Genomic DNA, 27,528 nt, shown 5'->3' with positions numbered 1-27,528 from the left:
CTCTTGCAGGTATGGTCGCTGCTTTTCTAATGGGTTCAAGTAATTAGGAAATAATCTACATTTGCCTTCTATCCCCCTACTCAGGTGTTCCAAAAGAAGAAAATAAAAATAATACTGCTATAACTTTCCAAAATACGTTCAATGACCTTTCCGCGTAAGTCTTTTGTAAAGCATTTTTAAATAATTTAAGACCCTCTGGGCAGAATGTCATTAAAATAGAGTCTATTTTCCAAAACTGGCTCCTGAATCAGACTGTTGCTTGTGTCAATCTGCTGGAGTCAACTGTCAACCTCCTGCCCCTCTGTGATCATCCCCCTTTCTGGTTGGTGCTAAGAACCCCCCACTGCCTCCTTCACTCCCTAAATGTGACTAGGATAGAACCACTGCCAACACCTGTGATTCCAAGGTTAGCTTTGGAAAAATTACTAAATGTTTTGTCTTTCAGAAAAATAACTCAGCACTAGACCAACTAGATGCCCAATAAAGTAGAGAGAAGCTGTCTTCTTGGGATTCTATTATATCATATACATTATCTGATTAAGGAGACAACCAAAGAAATAAACTGGATCATAATGGATTTAATTAATGAAATAATTAGACCATTAATTGGGCTCAAGTTTTTAAGAGACAGAATTTCTGCTTTCAAAAACCTGTAATTGTATATTAGTATTTGGGGTGGAACCATTAACAAGTACAAAAAGTATTTCAGGGATAAACACATATCATGACAGTGAACTACCTAGGTATACCACTTGATAAGAAGAGTCATTAAAATCAGTTACTGTAGTCTAAAAATTAATTAGTCAGTTGACATAAATTGTGTGACAGGTTTGAGGAGTTGCTATTGTTACTATTAGAACTGCACACAATATTCTAACAACTGGACACCCATAAAAATAGGAAGAGGTCATCTCATTTCTGTTATTGGATCTGAGGTGGTAGAGGGACTATATTATAATATGATTTGTTATTTTATTGGGGGAATATGATGACATTTCATAGCCCACAGTGTGAAAAAAGGAACTTTCAGTAAATAGCAGATCTAGCCCAGACTATCGGCCAGGAGGTAAGTGCACTGACTGTGTTGTAAAGACATCCCATGCATTTCACTTATCAAAATCATTCTTTATTTAGAATCATCTCTGTGAGACTCAGTTCTATCATTCTTGTGGTTTCCTATTTCATTTTCCTCCTTACTAAAAATGAGAAGATTTTAGGCAAAGGTCAGAAAAATACAGAATAAATATCAAATTATTGAATTAGAGAGAGTTCTTATTGGCATTGCCTGGAAGCTCTCTGAACCTAATAATGCAAACAGGTCACTTGAGTTGTTCCTGTCAATTTTCAGAACTGAAGCTCTTCTTTGTGAAAAAATAAAAGCAACTGAAAGTAGTGCATTTGACAATGTTGTAGCATACAAATAAATTGTGATTCCCAATTTCTGTGTGTAGGCCTACATACAGTTTTGATATTAATAGCATATATTTATATGGAAAATTTTTACCCAATTTATTCTCTTCCAAGAAACAGTCCAGCCTATTTTTGTAGCCTATTATTTTATTATCACTGATGTGGGGTTATAAATGTCAGATCATGACCATGTAACAAGCCACAGGCAAATATACATATTTGCATATAAACTATAAGGAACACAATATGCATAGTGGTTAAGATAATCACAACATTATTCACTGGAAGATAAGACAAGCATGCATTGATAAATCAATGTACTCACTATAGAACTATTGATAAGATTCAATATTTTTCCTTTCCTTAGGAACCTGGCAGTCATACTGAGTTCCACATTTCTGACTTATCAGAAGTTTTCCATGGTGATACATGGATTGGATATGGTGTCATGTTGCTTTTTGTTTATTTAAATCAGACTGTGGATAGACCTTCACATCCTAGCTCTACCAATGAGGTAATAAAAGACAAGGAATCAAATATTTGAAGCTAATTCAATATGTCCCTGGCAAAAAATGGCAGTTGGGTAATCAAATTTGGATTTGTTCACTGTTCATTCTGTATGCCAAGCTTGATATCTGAAGTGGAAAGATATGAGGTCTACAAAACATTTGAATAAGACCATCATTATTCCCTGAGCTAGCAACCAGTCTCTGCTCCTAATTTGACTAGGTGTGGCCTTTCCTCTTCTTTTTTATCCAAAAACAAATACAAAGAAATGTCTCTAATATACCTTCTAAGTGTCAGGCATTCTAAAATTTCTCCTGGAACTAAAGATTCAGGAGTTAAAAATATCACTAGAAATGTCCTGAAAATAGAATTGGAAGGACTATGTAGTTATATATTTTGAATCATAGAAAGAAATTAGAGGATTTAAAACATCAAACACATTCCGAATAGTGATTGTTACCATCATGTTCATTGTTCTTAGTATTTAAATCCTCAACCACATTGCAAACTAGAGATAAAGACCATTCCTAATTTTATTCCCTGGTGCATACATGGTGCCTAAAACATCCCCAAACATTTCTTGAATGGATGGATGAACGAATGAATGAATTTGAAAAAAAATACAGGGATGCATGCCTGAAAGAATGATCACAAGGAAATTGTTGGTGCATTAGCATTCCTTAGTTCCTCAACGCTGTAGTCCTGGTCAGTGACTTACCCTCTCTAACGAGGGGTCTTTTCATTTGTATAAAATGGATATTAATTATTACTTCAGTAAAGTGTAAGAGGATTAAATGAGATAATCCATGTCACGTGTTTAGCATTGTGCCTGGCATATAAGGACTCAATAAATAGCTCTTTTTCTTATTAGGTAACTTATTCTTGTAGAATGGGAATATCTCACCATGACTACTTAACATTAAAATATTGAGAAGTATGTTTACAAAAGGGTAACATCAGAGAGAAAAATGGGGCAACTGATGAAAACCAACATGGATCTTTAAAAAAAAGAGTTTTAAGAATTATTTAGAAGCATGAGCAAAAGGGAAACAAGTCCTATCCACAACTGGTAAATCAAGTTCAGAAACAGGGGCATTCCTAGAAAGAAAAAGATTGGATGTAAATTATACAAAAAAGTGAATTTTAGCGTAAGTTGTGAATAATGAGCTGGCACTGATTTGAACTCCACCATGCTAATAACAGTATCATAAAGGAGATAAGATATTTGTGATGAATTATCAGTAGACTGTGATAGAAGACAAGAAACCAATCATGGTGCGGAACTTCATGGGAAGTGAAAGGCACAAATCACCACATAAGTAGGATTTTAAAGGAGCCTTGATAACCACATCAGTATTTATACTAATTTAAGTTTCCAGAGGGCTTCCTAGGTGGCGCTAGTGGTAAAGAACCCATGCGCCAATGCAGGAGACAGAAAACATGGGTTCAATCCCTGGGTTGGGAAGATGCCCTGGAGGAGGGCATGGCAACCTACTCCAGTATTCTTGCCTGGAGAGTCCCATGGACCGAGGAGCCTGGCGGGCTACAGTCCACAGGGTCGCAAAGATAAGCAATGGGGGAAAACATTTTTAAAGAATGGAGTAAAGTTGATATTAATGGTAGTAGTTTTCAAAGATAGGAATAGAAATAAGCCTTTATTTAAAATTTCATTGTAAAAGTTTTAATAATGAAATACATACCTACCTAATAGGAAATGGATATGATTTTGACATATTTATTTCAAAGGAGATATAAACTTTTTCTATGGCACTTCCTATATTTAATGTTTGGATTTTTTAAATCGGTACTCACATTTTCTGTTGGGGGTGTTCAGACTAGGTATAGGAATTTCAGCTGCCTGTGCATCTTCTGGGCCTTTCTATTTTTAATTGAAAAATAAAAGAGGAAAGATAAGCAATAGTCATCATTTTATCGAAAAATGAAACATCTGAGGAGTTATGCTGATTATCAGAAGACATTTTGATCCTCTGGAGTATATGAGAATTTCTAAATTTCATAGACAAACATAGAAGGTAGAGCCGAGACTCTGCAAGCACATTTTTTTCCACTATCACATTTAGATGAAAATAGCACTCTTACATAGATCAGAGTCTTCCATAGAGAGCTAGAGGCTACCTAGATCATTTGTAATTCACTCTTAAATTATGAAAGCCTTTATGAAAGCCAAAAGCTGTAGGAAAAAATGATTCTTGACTCTTGACCAAAGTTGACCCTGTTCCTGTATAGCAGATCGTGGATCTAGAATTCATCTTCTGATCTTTAAGTGGATTGTGGAGAAGAAGCCCTTGTAAACCCAATATTTCAATTCATTCATTGTAAATTAAAATGCTGTTACTGTTGTTTTCCAGCCAGTAAAAAAATATCTTGCTTGTTAATAAAGGAGATCCACAAACTTACTAAAATAATATATTTGAAAAGGTCTTTCATCCTTTCACATGGCAGGGAAGTGAGATTTTGAAATTGACTTCTACAAGTTGAGATGATATGATTTCATTTCAGAGACTGACTCATTTTCGATTTCAGGAAAGTCACTTTCCCTCCCTAGGCCTCAGATTCTTATTCTAGCATGTGAAAAGAATACTTCATGTCTGCCTATGGAGCATTTTTAGAAGTATACTCACATTACCCAAAATTGTGAAAACTTTGAGACGAATTTCATGGGAGACAAGCATCTTCTTTAAAAAGTAAAACAGAGAAGGTAAACCTAACATTCAAATGTTATAATAACAACAGTTATTCAAAAGATGTGGTGATAGGCTAATTTTGGAGAAGGATGGCTGAGAAGAGGGGATCTGAAGGACTAAAGGAGGTAGACAGGACTCTTGCCTGAAATTGGTGGATCTAGAAACAAAAGAAACATCTGTAGATTTTAAATTACATGATATGAAAAGCCTGATTATAATCAAAAGAGTATATATTCTAATAAAATACAGGAGTTCAAATACTGATTCCAGGATTTTTTTCCCTCAAAAAGCTCTATATTGTTACACTATGTAAAGGAATTTACAGGCAAACATCCTTTGATGATTGGAAGGATTTGTGAGTTCCTTTCCTTCCTTAAAAGACAGGAAATTGGACCCATCGAACAATCCTAACAGTTCATGTTATTTCTATCTCTTTTTAGGTTGATCTTGTAGCTTAAAGAACAAAAGAAATGGTGAAATCTCTTATTAGTGAGATAGCACAGTCAAATTGTTCTAGACTCATTACGTTAGCATCAGAATTTTGCTTATTTGCATCTTGGGGCTCTGGACCCTTCATTCACACAGAAAGAATGAGGTTACCATTAAAGTGATTTAAAAACTAATCTCAGGGAATTCCCTGGCTGTCCAGTGGTTAGGACTCAGCACTTTCATTGCTGAGGCCTGGGTTCAATCTCTAGTCAGGGAATTAAGATCCTGCAAGCTGTTCAGTGAAGCCAAAAACAAAACAAAACAAAAAGTGTGATCTCAACTTGAAGTTATCTTCTTTCAAACCACATGTGACGTATCTAAACACTAAACACAGTAAGGCTTTTAAAGCTATTGTTTTAAAGGAATGTTTTATGTTCATATCTCTGAACTGGCTCTAACTCTGCAATCTACTCCCAGACTTGTATTTTACCAGGTTAGTGTCTCAGGAATAGCTTATTTCTCTCCACTCAGGAATCTACCCTTGAACTGTAACACCTTCCTTCAATATCAGGGTTATGGGAGGCATGTTTTCTGTGATACACTTTCATTTTTCCTGTCCCTTTTCTTATGACTTTAAGAATTAGAATGAGAATATTGTTTTGAACTTGACTGGAGGTTGTGTTTTATTAATTAATTTATTTTTCATTGGAGGATAATTGATTTACAATTTTTTGTTGGTTGCTGTCATTCATCAACATGAATCAGCCATAGGTATACATATGTCCCCTCCCTTTTGTTTTGAGAATTCACATGGAAGATCTTTGTCGTGAAAAACTCAGTATAACAAAAGGCACTTAACTATAAGACATCTTCTTAGGCAGAATCACTTCTCTCCTACATCACAAAATGAATGCCCCATTCCTAAACACTAATTCCTTGCTCAACATTTATTTGGCCTCATCTAGTCATGACTAAAGGATTACTCAGAATGGAGAAATCTCAAGGTCAGCTGGTTTATGAAAACTTGTAAACACAGTGATGAAGGATATGTATATTTTGTCAATCTGATCCACATGTGTTTCAAAGAGGTGCAGATAGCAGTGACTTGAATCTATGGAAAATGGATTTACCCCTTGAAAACAGCCTTCAGGTGCTTGACAAAGTTTTCCAAATAGGATTTATCATGATCAAGAATAGGCAAATCAGGAGGGGATTCTACTTATCTAGCCTACTGATGTTCATCTATTTATCAAGGAATAAAAGAAAGAAGGTGATCAAATCAGAAGAATACTGCAGATCAGTAACCTACCAACTGGATAGTTGAAGCAGATTTGCCTCTGCCTGACTGGTCACTTAATTCAGGGTTGAATGCAAGATGGCGGGAATGCGCCACATGCCCGTTAACCAATGACACGCCCTGCTGGATGAGGATGGTTTAAAATTAGTGCTGAAGCCAGAAGTACACAGGTGCAGCCTTTGTCAATTCCATGGTTCTATTTAACATTTTGTTTACTGGCCAAGGAGGTAGATGACACAAAAAGATTATTGGGAGAATTTCATCAAGATAAATACTTGCTAAAATGGAAAAGCACAGGACTGTCCTGAATATCATGCATATTCTCAGTGCTTAAAGAATGCAACCTCAAAAATTTTAGTCATGATTTACAAAGGTTGAACTACTAGTGGTAGTTTTTATATTGTCACTTTTATTTCCTGCAAAATTAAATTATGAGTTCTTTCTGATGGAGAATGATATCCAAAAGGATGATAACTGAAACTGAATTACACCCTATAACTACTAAATTAACATCTCCAGAAAGACTTTCACCAATTAGAGTACATGTAGCTTCTAAAACATTCACATTCCTTCTTTTTTTTACACAATATCATGCATCTTAAAAATACATTCTTAAAGCTCATTTTAAGTTCCCTGACAAGTCCAAGAACAATCTGAAAAAAAAGCATAATTTTTGGATATTCAGAATTTACTTCACTCAGTTCCATCTGGTTACATTTCTAATTATTACACATAAGTCAATATATGGCTTTGTAAATTAATTTTCCAGCCCAAGAATGGTAGTCTCTTGTGTGTAAATGGGGATCCTTTAGTACTGTCTTTAGTGCTTAGTTATATTAGAACTCCTTTTGTGGAGGTTAAACCCCTAAACTTTTAGAGTAAAGGTTGGGATTGAATCTGCCATTTCTAATTCCTGAATTGTTATAGATAGCACTCTAGCTTGACCCCATGCCAAAGAACCACTCTGATTCATTAAAACAGAAATTTTTTTTATAGAATTTCATTTAAAATCTATTGTAAAAAGCTTCAAATATACAGAAAAGCTGAAAGAATTATGACGTCAACACTCAGACACTCACTACCTAAATCCTACCATCAACATTTTATACACCTATTTTATCATCCATCTATTTATATACCATCCTTTATTCATCCATAAACCACCCTATTTTTGATGCATAAAAAAGAAATTTTGAATAAATCTAGGAAAGATAAACAAAAGGTGCTGATACTTTAAAAGACTAATGTTTGCCCTAAGAAAAGCATTTTACAGCTACGTGAACAGGTAGAAAGACTGCAGAATTGCAGGACTTTGTAGGGAAGTTTTTAATCTCCTGGAGTTTTTTTGAAAGCATTTACCTTCTTGAACATCCCACAAAACTGTTCATCTAGTCTCTTATAGGATAATATATAAGAGCAAGAAGAAACAAAATCTATATATTAGCCACACTGCATTTTACATGTCATCATATATGTAGAAACTGATCAAAAACAGGCACGGTAAAAGCAATTACTCAAGCTGAAAGAAAAAAAGGATTTGCCACCATTTCCATCCCTGAATTTCTTGTTTTCATAATTTTAAATGTCATCCCCTAGAGGAGGGCATGGCAACCCACTCCAAAATTCTTGCCTGGAGAATCCTATGAACAGAGGAGCCTGGTGGGCTGCAGTCCATAGGATTGCAAAAGAATCACACACGACTGAAGCGACTTAGCATGCATACATGCAAGATAGAAAAAGGACTTCCCAGATGGCACTAGTGGTAAAGAACCACCTGCCAATGCAGGAGATAAGAGATGCGCGTTTGATCTCTAGGTTGGGAAGATCCCCTGGAGGAGGGCATGGCAACCCACTCCAGTATTCTTGCCTGGAGACTCCAATGGACAGAGGAGTCTGGCAGGCTACAATCTATAGGGTTGCAAAAAGTTGGACACAACTGAAGCCACTTAGCACACATACAAGATAGAACACGATGTGTGGTTTTATGAATTTTGAAAATTTTTGTTTGCTTTTTGTTTTGAGTTAGGAAAGATACCCAAAACACAGATTGGTAGCTTGACCTTTAAACCCCCTCATTTTCAAATGTGAAATAGTCTCCTATTTCTAAACTAGCCATGAAGGCCAAAAAACAGGTTATAACAAGTATAGTAATGGGCCAGCAACAGATGTTTGAAAAATTAATAATCATGTTTACAGGGATGCTGTCTGTCAGAATGATCTAAGCATTCTAGAAATCAGAGCCTCACCCCTTAAACAGACAATCTCATGAAGATGCCAATTACTTTTGAACAAGTAGCTCTGAAATAAAAGAAAAATATCATGAAGCTCTAAAGCAAAAGATAACTAAAATTTAAAATATACCTCGGCACTTGGTGATACAAGAAGAATAAAACATTTTTCTATTAAGAAAAATCCATGGATGCCTCCAATTAATCCCAACAGTTTCCAAATATGCCCTTTGTTTTCATAGAAATGTCCAAACTCTGAAGCTTCCTGCATATGTAAACCAAGAATCTAAAAAGAAGAGACAGACATAAATTTTGGTGACCTAAATATAAATGAGTAGGTCCATTGTTGAATACATTCAATTTCCGTTTTGGGGAACCCCATGACGACACCTGAAATCATTCACAGCCAGTTTAATTCTAGATATATGAATCCTTCCACTATATGATGTACTCAGGGTCAAATAAGATGTGAGAAAAGAAAACAGAGCTTTGAATGGCCTCTGCCAATGAGTAGACTAAAGCCTAAGCTTATCTCAGCAAGTGTGGCTTAAATTTTCATACATTCTCAGTCCTTTGCTGCTGCTGCTAAGTTACTTCAGTTGTGTCTGACTCTGTGCGACCCCATAGATGGCAGCCCCCCAGGCTCCTCCGTCCCTGGGATTCTCCAGGCAAGAATACTAGAGTGGGTTGCCATTTCCTTCTCCAACGCATGCATGCATGCTAAGTCGCTTTAGTCGTGTCCAACTTTGTGTGACCCTATGGACAGCAGCCCACCAGGCTCCTCTGTTCACAGGATTCTCTGGGCAAGAATACCAGAGTGGGTTGCCATTTCCTTCTCAGTCCTTTAGCTGAATGTTTTTCAGTTCAATCTGTCCCTATTTGCACAACAACGCTCTATAACAAATCAATGTTTTTTAATATCCAGAACAAACATAAAGATACATTTCATCCAGGGTTTATTCTCCCCATGCCTCATAGCAATTAAAGCTGTTAATCAATGTTCAAATAAGAAATCCACCTGAAAGATTTTTTCCATTGAGTATGCCCAGCAATATTGTCAGCTCCTTAGGACATAAAAGCATACCAGAAAAGCATTAGGAATTTTCCTTGAGTTGACTCATTCCATTGGTTGACTCATCCCATTGGTTGACTCATCCCATTGGTTGACCTCATGACTTCTTGTGAGCAAGTAAATTATAATGTATCATATTCCCTTCATAGGAGAAGACAGTTTGGGAAACAATTCAGTGGTCTCCACATTTAGGATGTTACTGATCATTAAATTTAAAAAAGAAATTATCTGTGTATATGTTCGTATCAATGTGTATAGATATTTATGTATGTATACATGTATGTACATATATGTACATGTGTGAGTATATGTATAGATCTCCGTGTACACATTGAGTGTATGGACATCACTAAAGACAAACACGTTAGCCCACTTTTTTAAAAAAGAATTTTTTTATGTGGACCATTTTTAAAGTTTTTATTGAGTTTGTTACAATATTGCTTCTGTTTTATGCTTTGGTTTTTTGGCCACGAGGCATGTGGGATCTTAGCTTGCCAACTAGGGATCAAACCCTCACACCCTGCACTGGAAGGTGAAGTCTTAACCACTGGGCTGCCAGAGAAGTTTCCACATTTTCTTTTGGTAAAGACATTGAAGGACACTCCCCTAATATTTGTAATTACCATTATTTCACAAAACAAGGACACTGCAATGTCACAAAAGAAACAGGAAAACCTCATAATTTCAGAATAAAATGTAGATCTTAAGGTAGAATTAACATAGCTAGTTAAAAGAGGAAATGATGCCAGTGGGATTTTTCTCATTTCTATGCAGACCTTGAAACACTTGGCTTGGATCACGTTCAGGAACTACTGATTTTTCTAGCTTTCTGCCACACTGGTACTGTGTCTGTCTTCTTCTTCTCGATAACTTCTGTCCTCTCTTTCTTCAAGTAAAGCAACTGTCTTCTAAGTAAAGCAACTGCCTTTTCAGCTACATTTTCCTCTGTAATATATCACCGTAGGGCCAGTTGACTGTCCCACCCAACCCACATCCACCCCTGCTGCCTTGGGCTCTGGGCCCTCCCACTGAGGGAGACCAGGGCAGTCTTAAGATCCTGCTGCTACTTCCCAGGATCCTGGGCTGTGAAGAGCTCTGCACCCACTACAGTGACATAGAAACAGGCTTTGGCCACTGCCTCAAGCAAATAAACCCTGAAATATTTCCAGAAAATTAGATTACCTGGGAGATTAAAACTAATAATGGTTTGTTTCATATCTACAATGCTCACTTTGCAATTTTCAGAACATCTAATAATTTTTGAGCCTCTACCCAACAAGAGGGACCCTGGAGGAAAATGCCAGAGGCTTGTGGAATGTTTTAAGATCTCAGGTTTTGTGAGAGGAGGGGGAATCATTTGCTCATCATGATCCATCATAAGAGATCTCAGAAGGAATGGATAGGCTCATCTGAAGACCCTTTTCCCTGAACTCTTGCATCTCAGGTCCTAACCCTTCCATTTCTGAAAAATAAAGAGCCTCCAAAGACTTCAACAAAGAGCCAGTTGCTGGAGCTCACCTGTTTCTTAAAGGAAATCTATGGCTCAGGGGTGAAGAATCCACCTGTCAATGCAGGAGACATGGGTTTGATCCCTGGGTTGGGAATATATCCTGGAGAAGAACATGGTAACCCACTTCAGTATTCTTGTCTGGGAAATCCCAAGGACAGAGGACCTGGTGGGCTACAGTCCATGGGGTTGCAAAAGAGTTGGACACAACCTAGTGACTAAACAAACAACAAAAACAGACACTAATAGTTGGGCAAGAAAGAGAAATTCATTTTGATGGTTCAAATGAAGAGAGTTTTAATGATGGTGCCAGGACAGAGGTGTGGGCAGGGTCAAGGGTATGAATGAGGGATAATGAGACACCCCAGAGGCTAGCAACCCCAGGAAACCATTACCACTCTTAAGGCTGAAAGGGCAAAGGGCAAAGGTTGGAAATAATGTTACTGAACTTTAATGGGGATGGAGCTAGGGAACCATGGGAGCTGTAATACTGCAGGTAATGAGCTGCTTCTAGAGACAGTGTCAGAGGGAGGGAGCAAGGAAGAAATACCCCTGCCATTCTCTCCTCCTACCTCGGCCTTTCTGTGGTGTCCCCACTGGGGGAACCCAAACAACAAATCCAGCCTGCAGGGAGCTGAGGGGACACAGTCTTCTGGGGCAGAACACACAGTGGAGAAGAGCAGAGAATGGATCTGATGAGGTTGGGGGCCAGCAGAGAAAAACTAGTATATCTTATAGCTCATTCATTTTTATTTACGGATACTCACCCTTCATGAATTTTCCTTAATAGTGACAGGGACAGAATAAAGGGATAAAGTAGGTGATTATATAGTTAATTACACTACAGGGGATTGAAAGTAGAAAAAAATATGGGAGACCCTTATAAGTTAATGATTACTCAAGAGAGCAAGTTTGCTTAACCACAAAACCAAGCAGACTTGTTTAGCAACAAAAGCATGCAACAGAAGCACAAAACATGCTCCAAATCAATAAAACAATGGTGGCATGAGATCCATATCCTGCTCGGTGAGCTCAATAAATTAATGATCCTTAGGACATAAAATTCAGTAATTTATGGACCTAGCTTGAACACACAGGGACAAGAAAACTCTCCTGCCCAAGCTGGAGGAGGAGCTAATGATAGAAGCAAGACGTCTACTCAAGGAAAAGTTCTTCTCCCCCTTCCTCTTATCCTTTGATTATAAAACCATAGCCCAGTTAAGTTCTCAGGGGGTGGCACCCCCTTGTAAGCCTCACAAGTGTCCTATTCTAATAACTTACATCTTATCTATCACTTCCCCTCTTGCTGAATTCTCTTCTGCGTTGAGACATAGACGACTGTGGTACCAAAGCTCTTTGGAGCCCCGGAAATGACACCCAATGGTTTCAACAGGAATTTGTATCTGATCACATATTTTTTAATTTGAAAAATAAGAATAACCTGGTGAATCGAATGACTGGTCATCTCTTTTCTCCTGCAAGGGCTTTGGAGAAATAACAGTGATTTCCAAGGAAAACACTGGCCACTGTATCTATGCATCCAGGTCGCTGTGAAATTCTGCATAAACACCTCCAATGGCTAAACATAAAATGAAACTAGAAACACTCCAGATAAAATGGAAAATAGCAGCTTACCTGAGGGATGAGGTGGAGCAGAGCATCCCCAGAAAGTGTCCCAACAGCCAGGCCCACAAACAGCTGTAAAATGAGCCTGTAGTTCTCCTCACAGCTGTGGAAAAGGATCAGTGTTGTCCCAAGCATGGAGCCCAGTGTAAGCAGGGTGACCGCCGCAGTGCTGTAGCCATATTCTGAGTCAAAAAGAGATTGCAAAACCAGTCAGAGCCCCCTGTGAGTGCTTCTGCCAGTGAACATGGTAAAAGAATCCATCCTATACTATAATAGCTAGGGATACAAAATTGTTTTGTGAGTGCTATATTGGATTTAAGGTTTTAATTTGTAAGGAAAAGAATGAAAAGATTTTTACTAATTTACTCCATAGTTTTGAAGTTACCCTGATTTCCCCTTGTTAAAAAAATAATCACTGTAGCAAGGAACTAGCTTACCTCCTACCCTCAAAGAAAATAATTTCCCTTGCTTTAAACTACAACCTTGGGACTTCCCTGGTGGTCCAGTGGTTGAGAATCCACTGTTCAGTGCAGGGGACGTGGGTTCGATTGCTGGTCAGGGAACTAAGATCCCACAAGCCACAGGGCAACTAGACAAGACAGCAAGCTATGACTGCTGAGCCCCATGCACTCTAGAGCCCATGAACTGCAACTAGAGAAGCCCCCACATGCTGCAACTAGAGAAAATTCCACACACTGCAATGAAGACCCAGTGCAGACAAAAAAAATTAAAACTAAAAAACTACAACCTTCACAGACAGACAGTGGTAATATTTGTCATCTAACCACATTTAAACCTTTCGAAGGCAAGAAGCAATGGGACAGAAAGAGCATATGGTCTGGGCCACTGTGGATCTGTATTTGTGGACAAAATGAGTACTTTCTTCCAAAAAGTCTCAAAATTATTTGTAATATCAAAAGTTTTTACTATTCTCTGTGACTAAAATGAGTGACTGTATTGGTAAAAACTAATCAATGAATGAATAAAGGGTGATAATATAAATTTGGAGAGCATAACTTTTCAATTATTACAATAATTTTTCTGACCCCCTAAAATATATTTCATATTTCTAAGATTCTATATTTTTAAAAATATTCAGAAAGTACAATTTTTCACAATTATTTCAACAGAAACAAGTATGTGGAAGGAGAGAAGAAATAAAAGAGTAAAGGAAGAAAGGAAAGAGAAAGATTAAAACAGAAAAAGATGGCTTTCAGAGTCAAGTGTACATTATTTGGGTATAAACCATATTCAAACACCATTTTCCACTGGTTATAGACATTCAGGGCAAATACTCTGTTTCAACTTATTTAAAAATTACTAACTTGTTTGTAAACAATGAAGATAAGTCATTACCACATTAAACTATCATTTCCTTTTATAACTGCAAATAAGTAACAAATTAAATTGAACAATTCAGTTATCATACTACTTAAAGCCCACTGTAGATTTTAAGAAACTACTCTCTTCAAGTTTGTTATAATTGAAGATGTTCCATCTTCATCATTCTTGCACTCTTCTGGAACGTTCACTCTCTACAGTAGATCATGTTAATGACACTAGCTAGTAAGATGATAATAGGCTTGTAATGTGAAGAGGACCTTTATTGAATTATACGCTCTGCCATTAAACAGAGATTGAACATTAAAACGAAGTTGGTAGCATATTCAGAGGAGGCAAAAAAACTTTCACACCGATTTTTTTCCCCACTGTCACCACAACTCCTTCGCAGCTAAGCAATCTCTACAAACTGTAGGTTGTTCAATGGATATACAGTTTCAGTTTTGCAAAATGAAACAGTTCTAGAGATCTGTTGCAGAGCCATATGAAAATACTTAACACTACTGAACTATACACTTAAAAGGATTGGATGGTAAATTTCATGTACTTTTTTTTTACCACATTAAAAAAATAACAAGGGAGAATTTCCTGGTGGTCCAGTGGTGGAGACTCCTTGCTGCCAATGCATGGAACATGGGTTTGATCCCTGATAGGGGAACTAGGCTACCATATATCATGCAGTCAAAAACAAAAATAGTTCAGAATGATCATACAGCTGCCTAAAGGTTTTATTTTGCTCTAATTTAATCTATTTTATTAAAAAAAAAATCCCTAGAGATAGTTCATCCAGTTTCACATCCTACTTTTCCACAAATAGACTCTAAATGAGAACATGATTCTTCTCAACTAACCTGTAAATTAAAAACATTTGAAGTTTAACATGAGCACCCAGCTGTCTAATCAAGTTCAAAGTTACCACACTTTTCTGGTAGGTACAAAATATCACCAAATGGAAAGAACTCACAAGGACAAATTAGGTGTTGATGTTTCCTAGGCAAAAGGCAAAGTTTCAAGTTCTTCAGTTCTTTTTCCTTTGTCTTGAGGGTGGCTTTGTTGTTGTTCAGGCACTAAGCTGAATCTGACTCTTTATAACCCCAAGGACTGCAGCACACGAAGCTCCTCTGTCCTCCACTATGTCCTGGAGTTTGCTCAGACTCATGTCCATTGAGTGGGCGATGCCATCCAACCATCTCATCCTCTGTCATTCCCTTCTCCTCCTGCCTTCAATCTTTCCCAGCATCAGGATCTTTCCTAACGAGTCGGCTCTTCGCATCAGGTGGGCAAGTACTAGAGATTCAGCTTCAGCATCAGCCCTTCCAATGAATATTTGGGGTTGATTTCCTTTAGGATTGACTGGTTTGATCTCCTTGTAGTCCAAAGGACTCTCAAGAGTCTTCTCCAACACCACAATTCGAAAGCATCAATTCTTTAGTGCTCAGCCTTCTTTATGGTCCAACTCTCACATCTGTAGGTGACTACTGAGCTACAGTGTGGTTTTGGAAGACAAAGGATGTTGCATTCCTTGAGAGCTTGTAAAACTTTCTAGGTCTTCTATGAGTTGGATTTCACCTGCTCTCCTGTGGCAAGAACCATCTGAAAATCATAAAACTCTGACTTTTGTTGCCACCAGACTCTGCAGACTTACTCTAGTTCCCTATATTGTGTCATGGTGTCTTGATTGGACTCAGATTCCTTATAAATGTTTTTCGTCCTTACAACAGAACTAGACGTACTACCAATTATAATAAAATTTTAGCCAATTCCAAGCAGCTTCTTTGAATAGATCTGAAATGATTTCTACTCGGCCATAACATTCTTTCCTGGAAATTCAGTTGAAGACAGCTCTTAGAAGTTGAGTTTCAGCATACTGAACACTGTGTTCTTAATAACATCTTCCTGTGTCTTCTGCTCTTTAACATCTTACATTCTTGCACTTTCAAAAGGCCCACATCACAAGTATTTTTCTTTAGTTATATGATGCAACATTTTAAATTGAGGACAGTGATTTTTTTTTTTAGGTTCTTTAGTGAGTATGATTTATATGAATTTTTCTCAGGAAGACTGTTTCCTAGAAGTTAATTTAAATGGGAATAAACTTTTTCTTGGATCTTCAGTCCAAAACCCTGTTTCTGAATGGCCTGTATAACCAAACATGGTGCCAGGGAGTAGAAATAAATATGGGAGCTCCTAAGTGCCATGATCCAGTCCTGTTCATCCATTTTTGAACCATCACTGGCCACAAGGTGTTGAATTATTTAGCTGCTCATTTTTAATGAAGTTTTTTTTCCTCTCAGTGAATGAGAAGTCTTAAATATATAGGCCTGGCATGATGAGTCACTCGATGTAGAATCTATTATGGGTTAGAAATAAGGGCTGAACAATTCTGCTATGATGGGCATTGCAGACTATCTCAAAGAAAAAGAAAAGCAGTTCTGAAAAGAAAATGTAACATCCTCAGATCAAAGGTAATACTTTAAATATGGTTAACTGTCATATTTTTACTATTCATCATACATGTTCTTAGGCCACCATTTTTTGGTTATTTTTCTGGTTTTGTTTTTCCAAACTCTCTCAACACAATTAATTGAATGATTTCTCCACTGATTAAAGTCCCTCCTGGGATGAAGTTGTTTATGGATTCCCTATTCTGTCCAATTTTTAATCTAACAGTCCACATGCCATGTGTCCAGTTCTGCACAATATTTTATAACTACTTATGACTATAGTTTATTAAAAATGATAGGGCATTTTGGTAAGTGGTAAGAAAAACATTTCCTCACTCTGAGATCATTTTGATGGTCCTCATATTTGTCTTCAAAAGATCTTTATGAAGAACTCAGGTAAATAAAATGGCATTTTCATTGCAAGAAAATAAACTTCAGGTGCTTTAAATTTATAAAACACACTTTGTACATATTATCCCATTGGAATTTCACTGGTGTCCTGGAGGTCTTACAGTAGAGCTCACCTACTGTGATGATGCTATGGGTCACAGGTGAGTGTGAATTTTTTTTTCTTTTCTCTTTTGGCTGCACCATGCCACATGTGAGCTCTTAGTTCCTTGACTGGGGATTGAACCCACACCCTCTGCTTTAGAAACATGGAGTCTTAACATCTGGACTGTCAGGGAAGTCCCAAGTGTGAACAGTGGTCCCCTCACTTTCTGGGGCTGCCACATCCAGGAGGCTCGTACCTCCCTGGCCTGGTCACTGCCAGCCCAGAGCAGCCTCTTTGGTTTATCACAACATGCCTTCACTATTTCACGTGTGCCATGATGTGTGCAAGGATAGCAAGCCTTGTGGGATCACTGCTTCCCATGGTGCAGGGAAAGAGACAGGCTTGAGAAATATAGATTGTAGAAGATCGCAGAGTTGGCTGGGGATAGACAGCATGATTCAACTCTGCATTTCTGATCCCAACACTGATGTTCTTTCTCTTACACGATGCTGTTTCTCAACTATTGACTTTCTTTTTTGCAGAAACGTTCATAGTAAGTTTTTTCAAATAGCCAAAAACTGAAAACAATCCATTTTTTAAAAGGTGAATGGTTAAGCAAAATACGGTATATTCATACCAAAGAAGCAGTTCAGTTCATTTTCTCAGTCGTGTCAGACTCTTTGCGACCCCATGGACTGCAGCACGCCAGGTTTCCTTGTTTATCATCAACTCCCGGAACTTGCTCAAACTCATGTTCATTGAGTCGGTGATGCCATCCAGCCATCTCATCCTCTGTTGTACCCTTCTCTTCCTACCTTCAATCTTTCCCAGTATCAGGGTCTTTTCCAATGAGTCAGTTCTTTGCATTAGGTGACCAAAGTATTGGAGATTCAGCTTCAGCATCAGTACTTCCAATGAATATTCAGAACCGATTTCCTTTAGGATTGACTAGTTGGATCTCCCTGCTGTCCAAGGAACTCTCAAGAATCTTCTCCAACACCACAGTTCAAAAGCATCGGTTCTTTACTGCTCAGTCTTCCTTATGGTTCAACTCTCACATCCATACATGACTATTGGAAAAACCATAGCCTTGACTAGATGGTCCTTTGTCGGCAAAGTAATGTCTCTGCTTTTTAATATGCTATCTAGGTTGGTCACAACTTTTCTTCCAAGGAGCAAGTGCCTTTTAATTTCATGGCTGCAATCACCATCTGCAGTGATTTTGGAGCCCCCCAAATAAAATCTGTCACTGTTTCCACTGTTTCCCCATCTATTTGCCATGAAGTGATGGAACCGGATGCCATGATCTTTGTTTTGTGAATGTTGAGTTTTAAGCCAACTTTTTCACTCTCCTCTTTCACTTTCATCAAGAGGCTCTTTAGTTCCTCTTCACTTTCTGCCATAAGGGTGGTGTCATCTGCGTATCTGAGGTTATTGATATTTCTCCCGGTAATCATGATTCCAGCTTGTGCTTCATCTGGCCAGGCATTTCGCATGATGTACTCTGCATATAAGTTAAATAAGCAGGGTGACAATATACAGTCTTGACATACTCCTTTCCCAATTTGGAACCAGTCCGTTACTCCATGTCTGGTTCTAATTGTTGCCTTTTGACTTGCATACAGATTTATCAGGAGGCAGGTAATGTGGTCTGGTATTCCCATCTTAGGAATTTTCCACAGTTTGTTGTGATCCACACAGTCAACGGCTTTGATGTAGTCAATGAAGCAGAAGGTTTTCTAGAATTATCTTGCTTTTTTCTACGATCCAACAGATGTTGGCAATTTGACCTCTGATTCCTCTTTTCTTTTCTAAATTCAGCTTGAACATCTGAAAGTTCTCAGTTCATGTACTGTTGAAGCCTGATTTGGAGAATTTTGAGCATTACTTTACTAGCATGTGAGATGAGTGCAATTGTGCGGTAGTTTGAGCATTCTTTGGCATTGCCTTTCTTTGGGGTTGGAATGAAAACTGACCTTTTCCAGTCCTGTGACCACTGCTGAGTTTTCCAAATTTGCTGATATATTGAGTGCAGCACTTCAGAGCCTCATCTTTTAGGATTTGAAATAGCTCAACTGGAATTCCATCACCTCCACTAGCTTTGTTCTCAGTGATGCTTCCTAAGGCCCACCTGACTTTGCATTGCAGGATGTCTTGCTCTAGGTGAGTGATCACACCCACCATCGTGGTTATCTGGGTCACTAATACCTATTTGTATAGTTCTTCTGTGTATTCTTGCCACCTTTTCTTAATCTCTTCTGCTTTTGTTAGGTCCATACCATATCTGTCCTTTATTGTGCCCATCTTTGCATTAAGTATTCCCTTGGTATCTCTAATTTTCTTGAAGAGATCTCTAGTCTTTCCCATTCTATTGTTTTCCTCTATTTCTCTGCATTGATCGCTTAGGGAAGCTTTCATATCTCTCCTTGCTGTTCTTTGGAACTCTGCATTCAGATGAGTATATCTTTCCTTTTCTCCTTTGCTTTTCACTTCTCTTCTTTTCTCAACTATTTGTAAGGCTTCCTCAGACAACCATTTTGCCTTTTTGCATTTCTTTTTATTGGGGATGGTTTTGATCACTGCCTCCTGTACAATGTTACAAACCTCCTTCCATAGTTTTTCAGGCACTCTGTCTATCAGATATAGTCCCTTGAATCTATTTCTCACTTCCACTGTATAATCATAAGGGATTTGATTTAGGTCATACCTGAATGGTCTAGTGGTTTTCCCTACTTTCTTCAATTTAAGTCTGCTTTTGACAATAAGGAGTTCATGATCTGAGCAACAGTCAGCTCCAGGTCCTGTTTTTGCTAACTGTATAGAGTTTCTCCATCTTCAGCTGCAAAAAATACAATCAGTCTGATTTCGGTATTGACCATCTGGTGACATCCATGTGTAGTCATCTCTTGTGTTGTTGGAGAGGGTGTTTACTATGACCAGTGTGTTCTGTTAGCAAAACTTTGGTAGCCTTTTCCCTGCTTCTACTCAGTAATAAAAAAAAAAATTATTAACACACAAAACAATCTAGATGGGTTATAAGTAGATTTTGATGAGTGGAAAAAAACCTGAAACCCCAAAAGAATACATATTATAGGATTTCATTTCTATAACATTCTCGAAATGATAAAGCTATTCAACTATGGTCTGTGATTCAACTATTGTCTATGATTGAGTCAAAGATAGAGGATAGAATCGATTTATGTAAATTAGCTACAAAATATAAAATATTCATTGAACTGTAATATAGCATAGGTGGTTAAAAACAAGGACTGTGGGGCCAGACTGTCTGCGTTTGAATCCCAATTCTATCAATTACTAGCTATGTGTCTTTGGGCAAGTTATTTAACTTCCAGTTACCTCAGTTTCATCATCTCTAAAGTGAAGATAATAATAATTTCTAGCTGGTAGCATTGTTGTAAGGACTCAATGAGCTGATCAAAGTAAAATGCTTCAAACAGTGCCTGGTGTATGGTACGCATCCTTCCTTCACCATCATGAATCCATTTTGTGCCTTGTGTGCATTGGCTTTCTGAGTGAAGAGCCAGGACTTACTCTCTAGCGTGGTGGGTGCCATCTTTGCTTGCTGGTCCTGGGGCAGCTGGCAAGAACAGCTGAGCAATTGCTGAATGATTCCTGGACTCATTTGCTTAAAGTCCTCCTTAGAAATGGGTGAAAGCTTGTTCTGTAGAAATATGTTCACCAACTGCCTGGCAGAGAAGCAAGTCTGTAGGAGACAGAACATACATTGTTATCAACCTCAGCACTGGACCAAATTCACCATCAACTACCATCCTGGAGGAATTAGGACTAAACTGGAAGGTTCAAGTCAACACATGAAGCCATTACTATGTGTGTTTCCCTGCAACCTTCTGTCCATACATAATTCTCGAGGATTGTTTTTCATCTCTGATTAAAGCAACTCTATCTCACTTTCATTCTGTGTATTGTGTAGTAGGAGATTTGCACACATTTTTCTTTCCTGAAAAGAGATGGACGATGTTTTACAACGTGCTGGATGGTGTTCTAACCAGCAGCCTAAGCAAGCCTTAAGACTCTTGTTGAAGGCATGGCTTTGTACTATTAATGAAACTTAAAACTTCATAGGATAAACAGGAGCTCTGGAGGAATGAGATCATTGTCTTTAATATTATCTGATTTAATAAGCCTGTGTCGGCAACATGAATTTTTCAAAAGCAATAAAAGTAAAGGTAATATTTTAAAAAGTGAATGCTATGTCAACTTGCTGGTGTGTAAGCACTAAACAATATGGTGACCTATGTTCTTTGACAGCCCTTCACCACAAAAACAATTGAAATCATTGTTATTGCCTACTGATTTCACTAATTTTTATCTATTTTTTCATATTGTGTAGGGATATTTATGAAAGAAGTAGCTAAACAATAAATGAAACTTATCTCTAACAACTGCCTGAAAACATGTGTCCACTTCAGAAGTGTTAAGGGCTGACATTTTATGCATCAAAAATTACACTGAAAAGTTTTTATATGTGAATGAGAAGGGTGTGTATTTTCACTAGCACAAATGAATGTCTTCTAATGAAATCAGACCCCAATGCAAGAGCAGTGTGATCTGAGGTCACAGTAAGTACCTTTAAAAAAATTGGTCATGTCCAAGGATTGATTTGCCATGCTATAGAAAGTAGGGATTTTAAACAAAGACACATGGCTAATCAGAAAATGATGATGTTTGCTGGTTTTTCCCACATAAAAATCCTCTGGGATGATTCCAAGGGTTAAAAAGCTTTATCTTGATTGGGAGACATTTGGTTGCATGGAACAGAGCCACTTAAATCACCAAGCACCCAGAGGAGGATGTATTAAGGTTATAGAGCATGTCTGACATGGGAAGGACAGACACAATTTATGAGGAATTCAACTGGAAGCTGGAAAATGAAAACCAAAGATTTTTCTCTATTTCTTCAGGGCTCTGTATTTTCTCCTCTCTGTTTCCCCCCTGAAGACATCTATTTCCCTTCACAGTCTGGCCTTCTCTCTTTAATAAACACATGGTCAGGTACTTCCTTGGCTGTCCAGTGGTTAAGATTTCACCTCCCAATGCAGGGGGTGTAAGTTTGATCCCTGCTCGGGGAGATAAGCTTCTATATGCACCATAGGCAAAAAAACAAAACAAAAAACAGAAGCAAGATTATAACAAATTCAATAAAGACTTTAAAAGTGACCCACATCCAAGAAATCTTTAAATAAAAAAAGGCCATATAAGCCCCAACCCATTGCATCTACCTGATGCGAAGAGCCGACTCACTAGAAAAGATCCTGATGCTGGGAAAGAGGGAAAGCAAAAGGAGAAGAGGGAGGCAGAGGGTGAAATGGTTGGATAGCATCACTGGTTCAATGGACATGAACTTGGGCAAACTCTGGGAGATGGTGAGAGACAGGGAGGCCTGGCGTGCTGCAGTCCGTGATGTCGCAAAGAGTCAGATATGACTTAGTGACTGAACAGCAACATTACTCATTGTAATAGTATGCTTGTAACTGTAAAATACTGTAAATAACTCATATGTTCATAAATAGAAGAAAGAATGAAGTATGTACACACAATGTACTAATATGGAGTTATAAATAATAAAGATTGATGTGAACTGAAAAAAAAAAGATTGGATTGAGTCTGCAAGTCCTGATAGATCTGATTGTCTCAGCAAGGCCATGGATGGGTTTTCTTGTTCCAATGTTATTTGATTCCATCAGTTTTGCCCCCAAGACAGGAAATGACATCATACTGTTCAAATATGGCTTCTGGACTCAGCCCTGTGGGTGGGGAAGGCATTTCTCAGAAAGATTAGGCAGGAACTCCAAAATGTTTCTACTGCAAGAGGCAACAACAGAAAGCTAAACTTGTAATTATTTTCCCCTTTATCAAAATAATTTACACCAGAAACAATAGTCTCTTTTGCACTATTTATTAATCATGGAATAGAATTACATCATCATTAAAAATACTGGCAACAATAAAGGAAAACTAACCATAAACATCTTATGATGAATCCTTCATAATAAATATTCTTACTGAAAAATGCCTGACTGGGAAATAAAAGAGTGGAGAAATAGACATGAAGAGAATGCCATGCATCTCTCCCCAGGTCACTGTCAAGGAATTGAATAGTTTCCAGTTTTAGAACACCTTCTTGTAGAGTAAGGTTATTCTATTATAAGCTTCTATGCCCTTGATATTTACTTGCTATTCCTATACTATTTAGGTTACTGTTGCATTACATTTCTTCTGAAATCACTAATACAAATGTCCTTAAAGGTGATTCATTATATCCTTTAAATTTTGGCAAACTATTTTTAATAAAGAAGAAAATAGAATGAAAATTAGATGATTCAGTCAATAACCTTTAAAATAGCTTTATTCCTTTACCTAAAACTTCAATATAATTGTACACTTGTGTTGATGTCATAAGACCTTTGTGGAATCTTTAAAAACACATTCTAAAGTGTCGCTTTCTGCATTTTAGTTTTGAGAATCACTTGGAGGGCTGGTTAAAAGACAGGGTGCTGGGCTCTACAATCAGAGTGTATAATTCAGTAGATTCTGGGGTGGGACCCGAGAATTGCCATTTCCAACAAGGTCCCAGGTACTACTGATACTGCTGGCCCAGGGTCAGCACTGAGACTGACTGGCCCAAAAAATACAGGCAGGATCTTCAGCTCTAGTCTCTTACTTTAGGGTCCCCTCCAGAGTCATAAAGAAAGTGACTGCTGAAACAGATAATTGAGAAAGAAGTGATTTTGTTTATCTTGCAGAGTCATCACAGAAGATGGCAGTTACTGTTCTTAGAAGATGCATGTCTTAAGCAAGTAATCCCTAAATTTTAAGAAATAACCTTCATTCTTTATGCAAATAGGGTCTCCATCAGACAGAGGAGTTCCCTTCCTAAGAAGAGCTGGCCCTGAAGGAATATTTAAGGAGACCTCACAAACAAGGATTAATACAGGCATCAACTTGTTACCTTCAGTGAATACACTGTGAGTTTAAAATAATCAACACTAACTGATGCCTTTCCTAGGTGGCCTAATTAATAGAAATTCACTTTTCAAAATATATCATAGCAAAAATATGCAATACTGCCCAATCATGTATTCATAACTTACAGGAGCAACAGTCACTATTGTTAGAAATGTTTACAGATATTTGCTCTTTCAATATACAGATTTGTGCTTAATAGGAATAATAACTCATCCAAGATACAAATAAAAAGTAGTTTTATTTCTTTAAATCAACATTTATTAAACAATAGCATAGTTGTTAAGAGCACAGAATATGCTATGGGACAACTTATGTATATATCCTCAGTTGCTGTGAACTTAATCAACTACTTATTAGTTCCATGACTCAATTTCCTCATCGGTAGGATGGAATCATATAACCTAACCTCATACAGCTGTTGTAATAACTAAATGAAGAAATGCAGGGGAAACTCTGCAGTGTCTAATACATAGTATTAATTTACTCATTAAATATAAGCCATTATCATGGAATATCAATTTTCCAAGATTTTAAATGATAAGGGCAGGGAAGGTTTCTATGTGTAACAGAGTCTGAAAAATGCTGAATTCAATAACACTAAAGAATTTTATTTACTACAGGACCTCCCCAGGCATGTTAATATGCTACAGTGCAATACATACCTCTATTTCCCAAACAGATTTGACGACAACACCCCTTTTTAAGAATTATCATGGGACTTCCCTGGCAGCCTAGTAGTTAAGACTCTGCCCTTCCAATGGAGAGGGTGTGAGTTCAATCCCTGGTTGAGGAACTAAGATCCCACATGCCATGAGGCAAGGCCAAAAAGAAAGAAAGATTTCCCTGGTGGCCTAGTGGTTAAGACTCTGTCTGCAGATGCATGGGACACAGGTTTGATCCTTGGTCTGGGAACTAAGATCCCACATGCCGCAGTGCAACTAAGCTGGTGTGCCACAAACACCGAATGTGCAGGCCCTAGAGCCTGTGCTCCACAAGAGAGGCACTGCAATAAGAAGCCCGTGCACCACAGCAGAGTAGCCCCTTCTCACTGCAACTAGAGAAAGCCCTAGTGCAGCAAAGAAGGCCTCGCGCAGCCAAACAACAAACAAACAAGACAAACAAAAACAAGTGTTATCCAGTAGACTAATGAATGTACTTTGAAACACAACTTCAGGAAGTAAGAATAAGAATATATTTATAGGCCCATATGTCACCTTTTCTCAAAAACCTTCTCCGTGCCACCTACTATACAAATATTTCTCTGTCACTCACAATCCAAAGTAATCTCATCATAATCTAATGTAAATTTGAAGCATTTATTCATGGTTGTTTTTATATGCCTATATCCACCCACTATCCTGGTAGCTCCATAGGAGCTGTGCCTGTTTTTGTTCAATTCTTTACTCCTAGTGCACACAATGGTGACTGATAAATGGTCACATGTTTACTGAATTATTCATGAAATCGGTATGGAGGAAAGAGTGATATATACCATTCTCCTAAATATTTTGGCCTCAAGTTTTAAATCTGCAGAGATCTACTTGTAAAAGGAAAAAACCCTGACTACACTGTGGAAATAGAATATTTTTACATTTAAGGAAATCTACATTACCCTTGAAGTTTCCTACAACTCTTAGAGAATGTTCACAGTTGCTTCCTTTGAAAGTACAACAGTACAAGAGGAATAATGACAATACCTGATCCCAGGAAACTGGACCATCCTCTGATTCTGGGTCCATGGATACAGATAGATTAGGGTAGTCACCATCATGAATTGTTAGGCTCTTTTGTTTCCTTCTAAGCTGATGGATTTTATCTTTTCTGATACAGGTACCTTTAGTCCAGAGAGTGTTGAGGAGCTTGTCTAGTTCTAGAAATTTCATACAAAATTTTGTGTCAGAATAAAGACAAGACAGTTTCAGAATAATCACAGTTTCAAATGCCCACAGCATAGATATGTTACTAAGTAAATTTCTAAGTTCTAATGAAAAGCCAAGAAATTATTCTGAATAAGAATGAAGAACATTTATACTTCACATGGATATTGATTCCCTCAGAACATCTTGCCTAAGCTTTAGGGCTGAACCATGATGGGCAATTCCATCAGTGGAGTGCCTTCTGGTAAGTCAACTAATTCTTTTTCTAGGTGTTCCCTATAAAAATGAAAACAAAAGATGAAACTGAATTAATCCTTAGAAACTCTATTCCCTTTAAGTACCATACATCCTTAGTATATTAACTATGATTTTAAAGTAAAGTCAATCTAATCATCCTCTTAAATGTTTAATGTGGAAAGAGATAGGAATTGAAAAGGAGCTGAGATTGTAGGGGCAAAATAGACCTCGTTTTCTAAGGCAGCTGTGCTATGGTTGTCAGTTTATAGATTGCAGCTTAAGTTTCCCTTGCTACAATGTAGGCTTTTAAAAACTGATTGACACAGAGAATAACTGAATAAATATAATGGTGAATTTCTTCAGATTTATTCATCTTCTTACTTGTAAAAATATATTTCTGGTGTTTTACTAAATGTTACCATCAGTATTAGGAAAATTACAAGCTAGAGTTGCTACAATATTTTATTTTAAATGGCCAGTTTCAAAAAAAAAATTATGAGACCTGCAAAGAAATGGGAAAGTGGGACCCAGAATCAGGGAAAAAAGCAGTCAATAAATATGCCCCTGAGATTTCCCAGATGTTGGATTTAGCAGACAAAGACTTCAAAGCAGCGATCATCAGTATGTTCAAGGAATTAAGAAAATAATATTTGAGAAATTAAAGGAAAGTATAAGAATAATAAACTAACAAACAGCAACTTTTAATCAGGAGATCAAAATTATATAAAGTCTAAATGGAAATTCTGGATTAGAAGAAAAGAATAAATGAAATGAAAAATTCACAGCAGCATATTGGGATGGCAGGAGAAACAGTTAATGAATTGAAGATAAATTAATAGAAATAATCTACTCTGAAGAACAGAAAGAGAAAAAAGAAGAAGCCTCAGAGACCTATGGGAAACAGCAAGTACACTGACCTATATGCAATGGCAGTCACTTGGAGAGGAGAGAGAGAAAGAAGTAGAAGAAAATATTGAAGAAGATAATGGTTAAAAACATTCTCAATTTGATATAAAATCTTGATATACATGCTCAATAAGTTCATCAGACATCAAGTAAGATAAATATAAAAAATAAGTCAAATACAAAGATATATCTTGAAAGCAGTAATGGAAAACTGACTAATCACATACAAAGGAACATCAATACAATTAACAGTTAACTTATCATCTTAACAGTGGAGGCCAGAAAGTAGTGGAATAAGATATTCAAAACGCTGAGAGAAATAACTGTCAATTAAGAATTTAATACCAAGCAAAACAACTCTTCAAAAACAAAGGTGAAATAAAATTATTCCCAGATAAACAATGAATGGTGGATTTATTGACAGCAGACCTGTCTTATGAG

The 27,528-nt window shown here is 37.4% G+C and overlaps 1 protein-coding gene across 3 annotated transcripts in view; it reads right to left on the bottom strand.

Annotated features, from left to right (window-relative positions):
* Nucleotides 1-27,528, bottom strand: part of SLC39A12 (solute carrier family 39 member 12) — a 97,477-nt gene that overhangs the window by 26,967 nt on the left and 42,982 nt on the right. For 2 of the 3 annotated variants that reach the window (XM_081553760.1, XM_081553762.1), the window contains exons 6-11: nt 25,765-25,937; nt 20,612-20,783; nt 12,791-12,963; nt 8,710-8,862; nt 6,361-6,471; nt 3,730-3,796 (exon numbers count right to left, since the gene is read on the bottom strand). In XM_081553760.1, coding sequence (XP_081409886.1) covers nt 3,730-3,796; nt 6,361-6,471; nt 8,710-8,862; nt 12,791-12,963; nt 20,612-20,783; nt 25,765-25,937 — 849 coding nt within the window. The remainder of the gene's footprint in view (nt 1-3,729; nt 3,797-6,360; nt 6,472-8,709; nt 8,863-12,790; nt 12,964-20,611; nt 20,784-25,764; nt 25,938-27,528) is intronic. The other variant, XM_081553761.1, reaches the window with a different exon arrangement.

The sequence above is a fragment of the Giraffa tippelskirchi genome, chromosome 13, assembly GCF_054371585.1.
Source record: "Giraffa tippelskirchi isolate mGirTip1 chromosome 13, T2T-mGirTip1v1.2.pri, whole genome shotgun sequence".
NCBI classification, from domain to species: Eukaryota; Metazoa; Chordata; class Mammalia; order Artiodactyla; family Giraffidae; genus Giraffa; species Giraffa tippelskirchi.
This window is presented reverse-complemented; position numbering and strand designations above follow the sequence as displayed.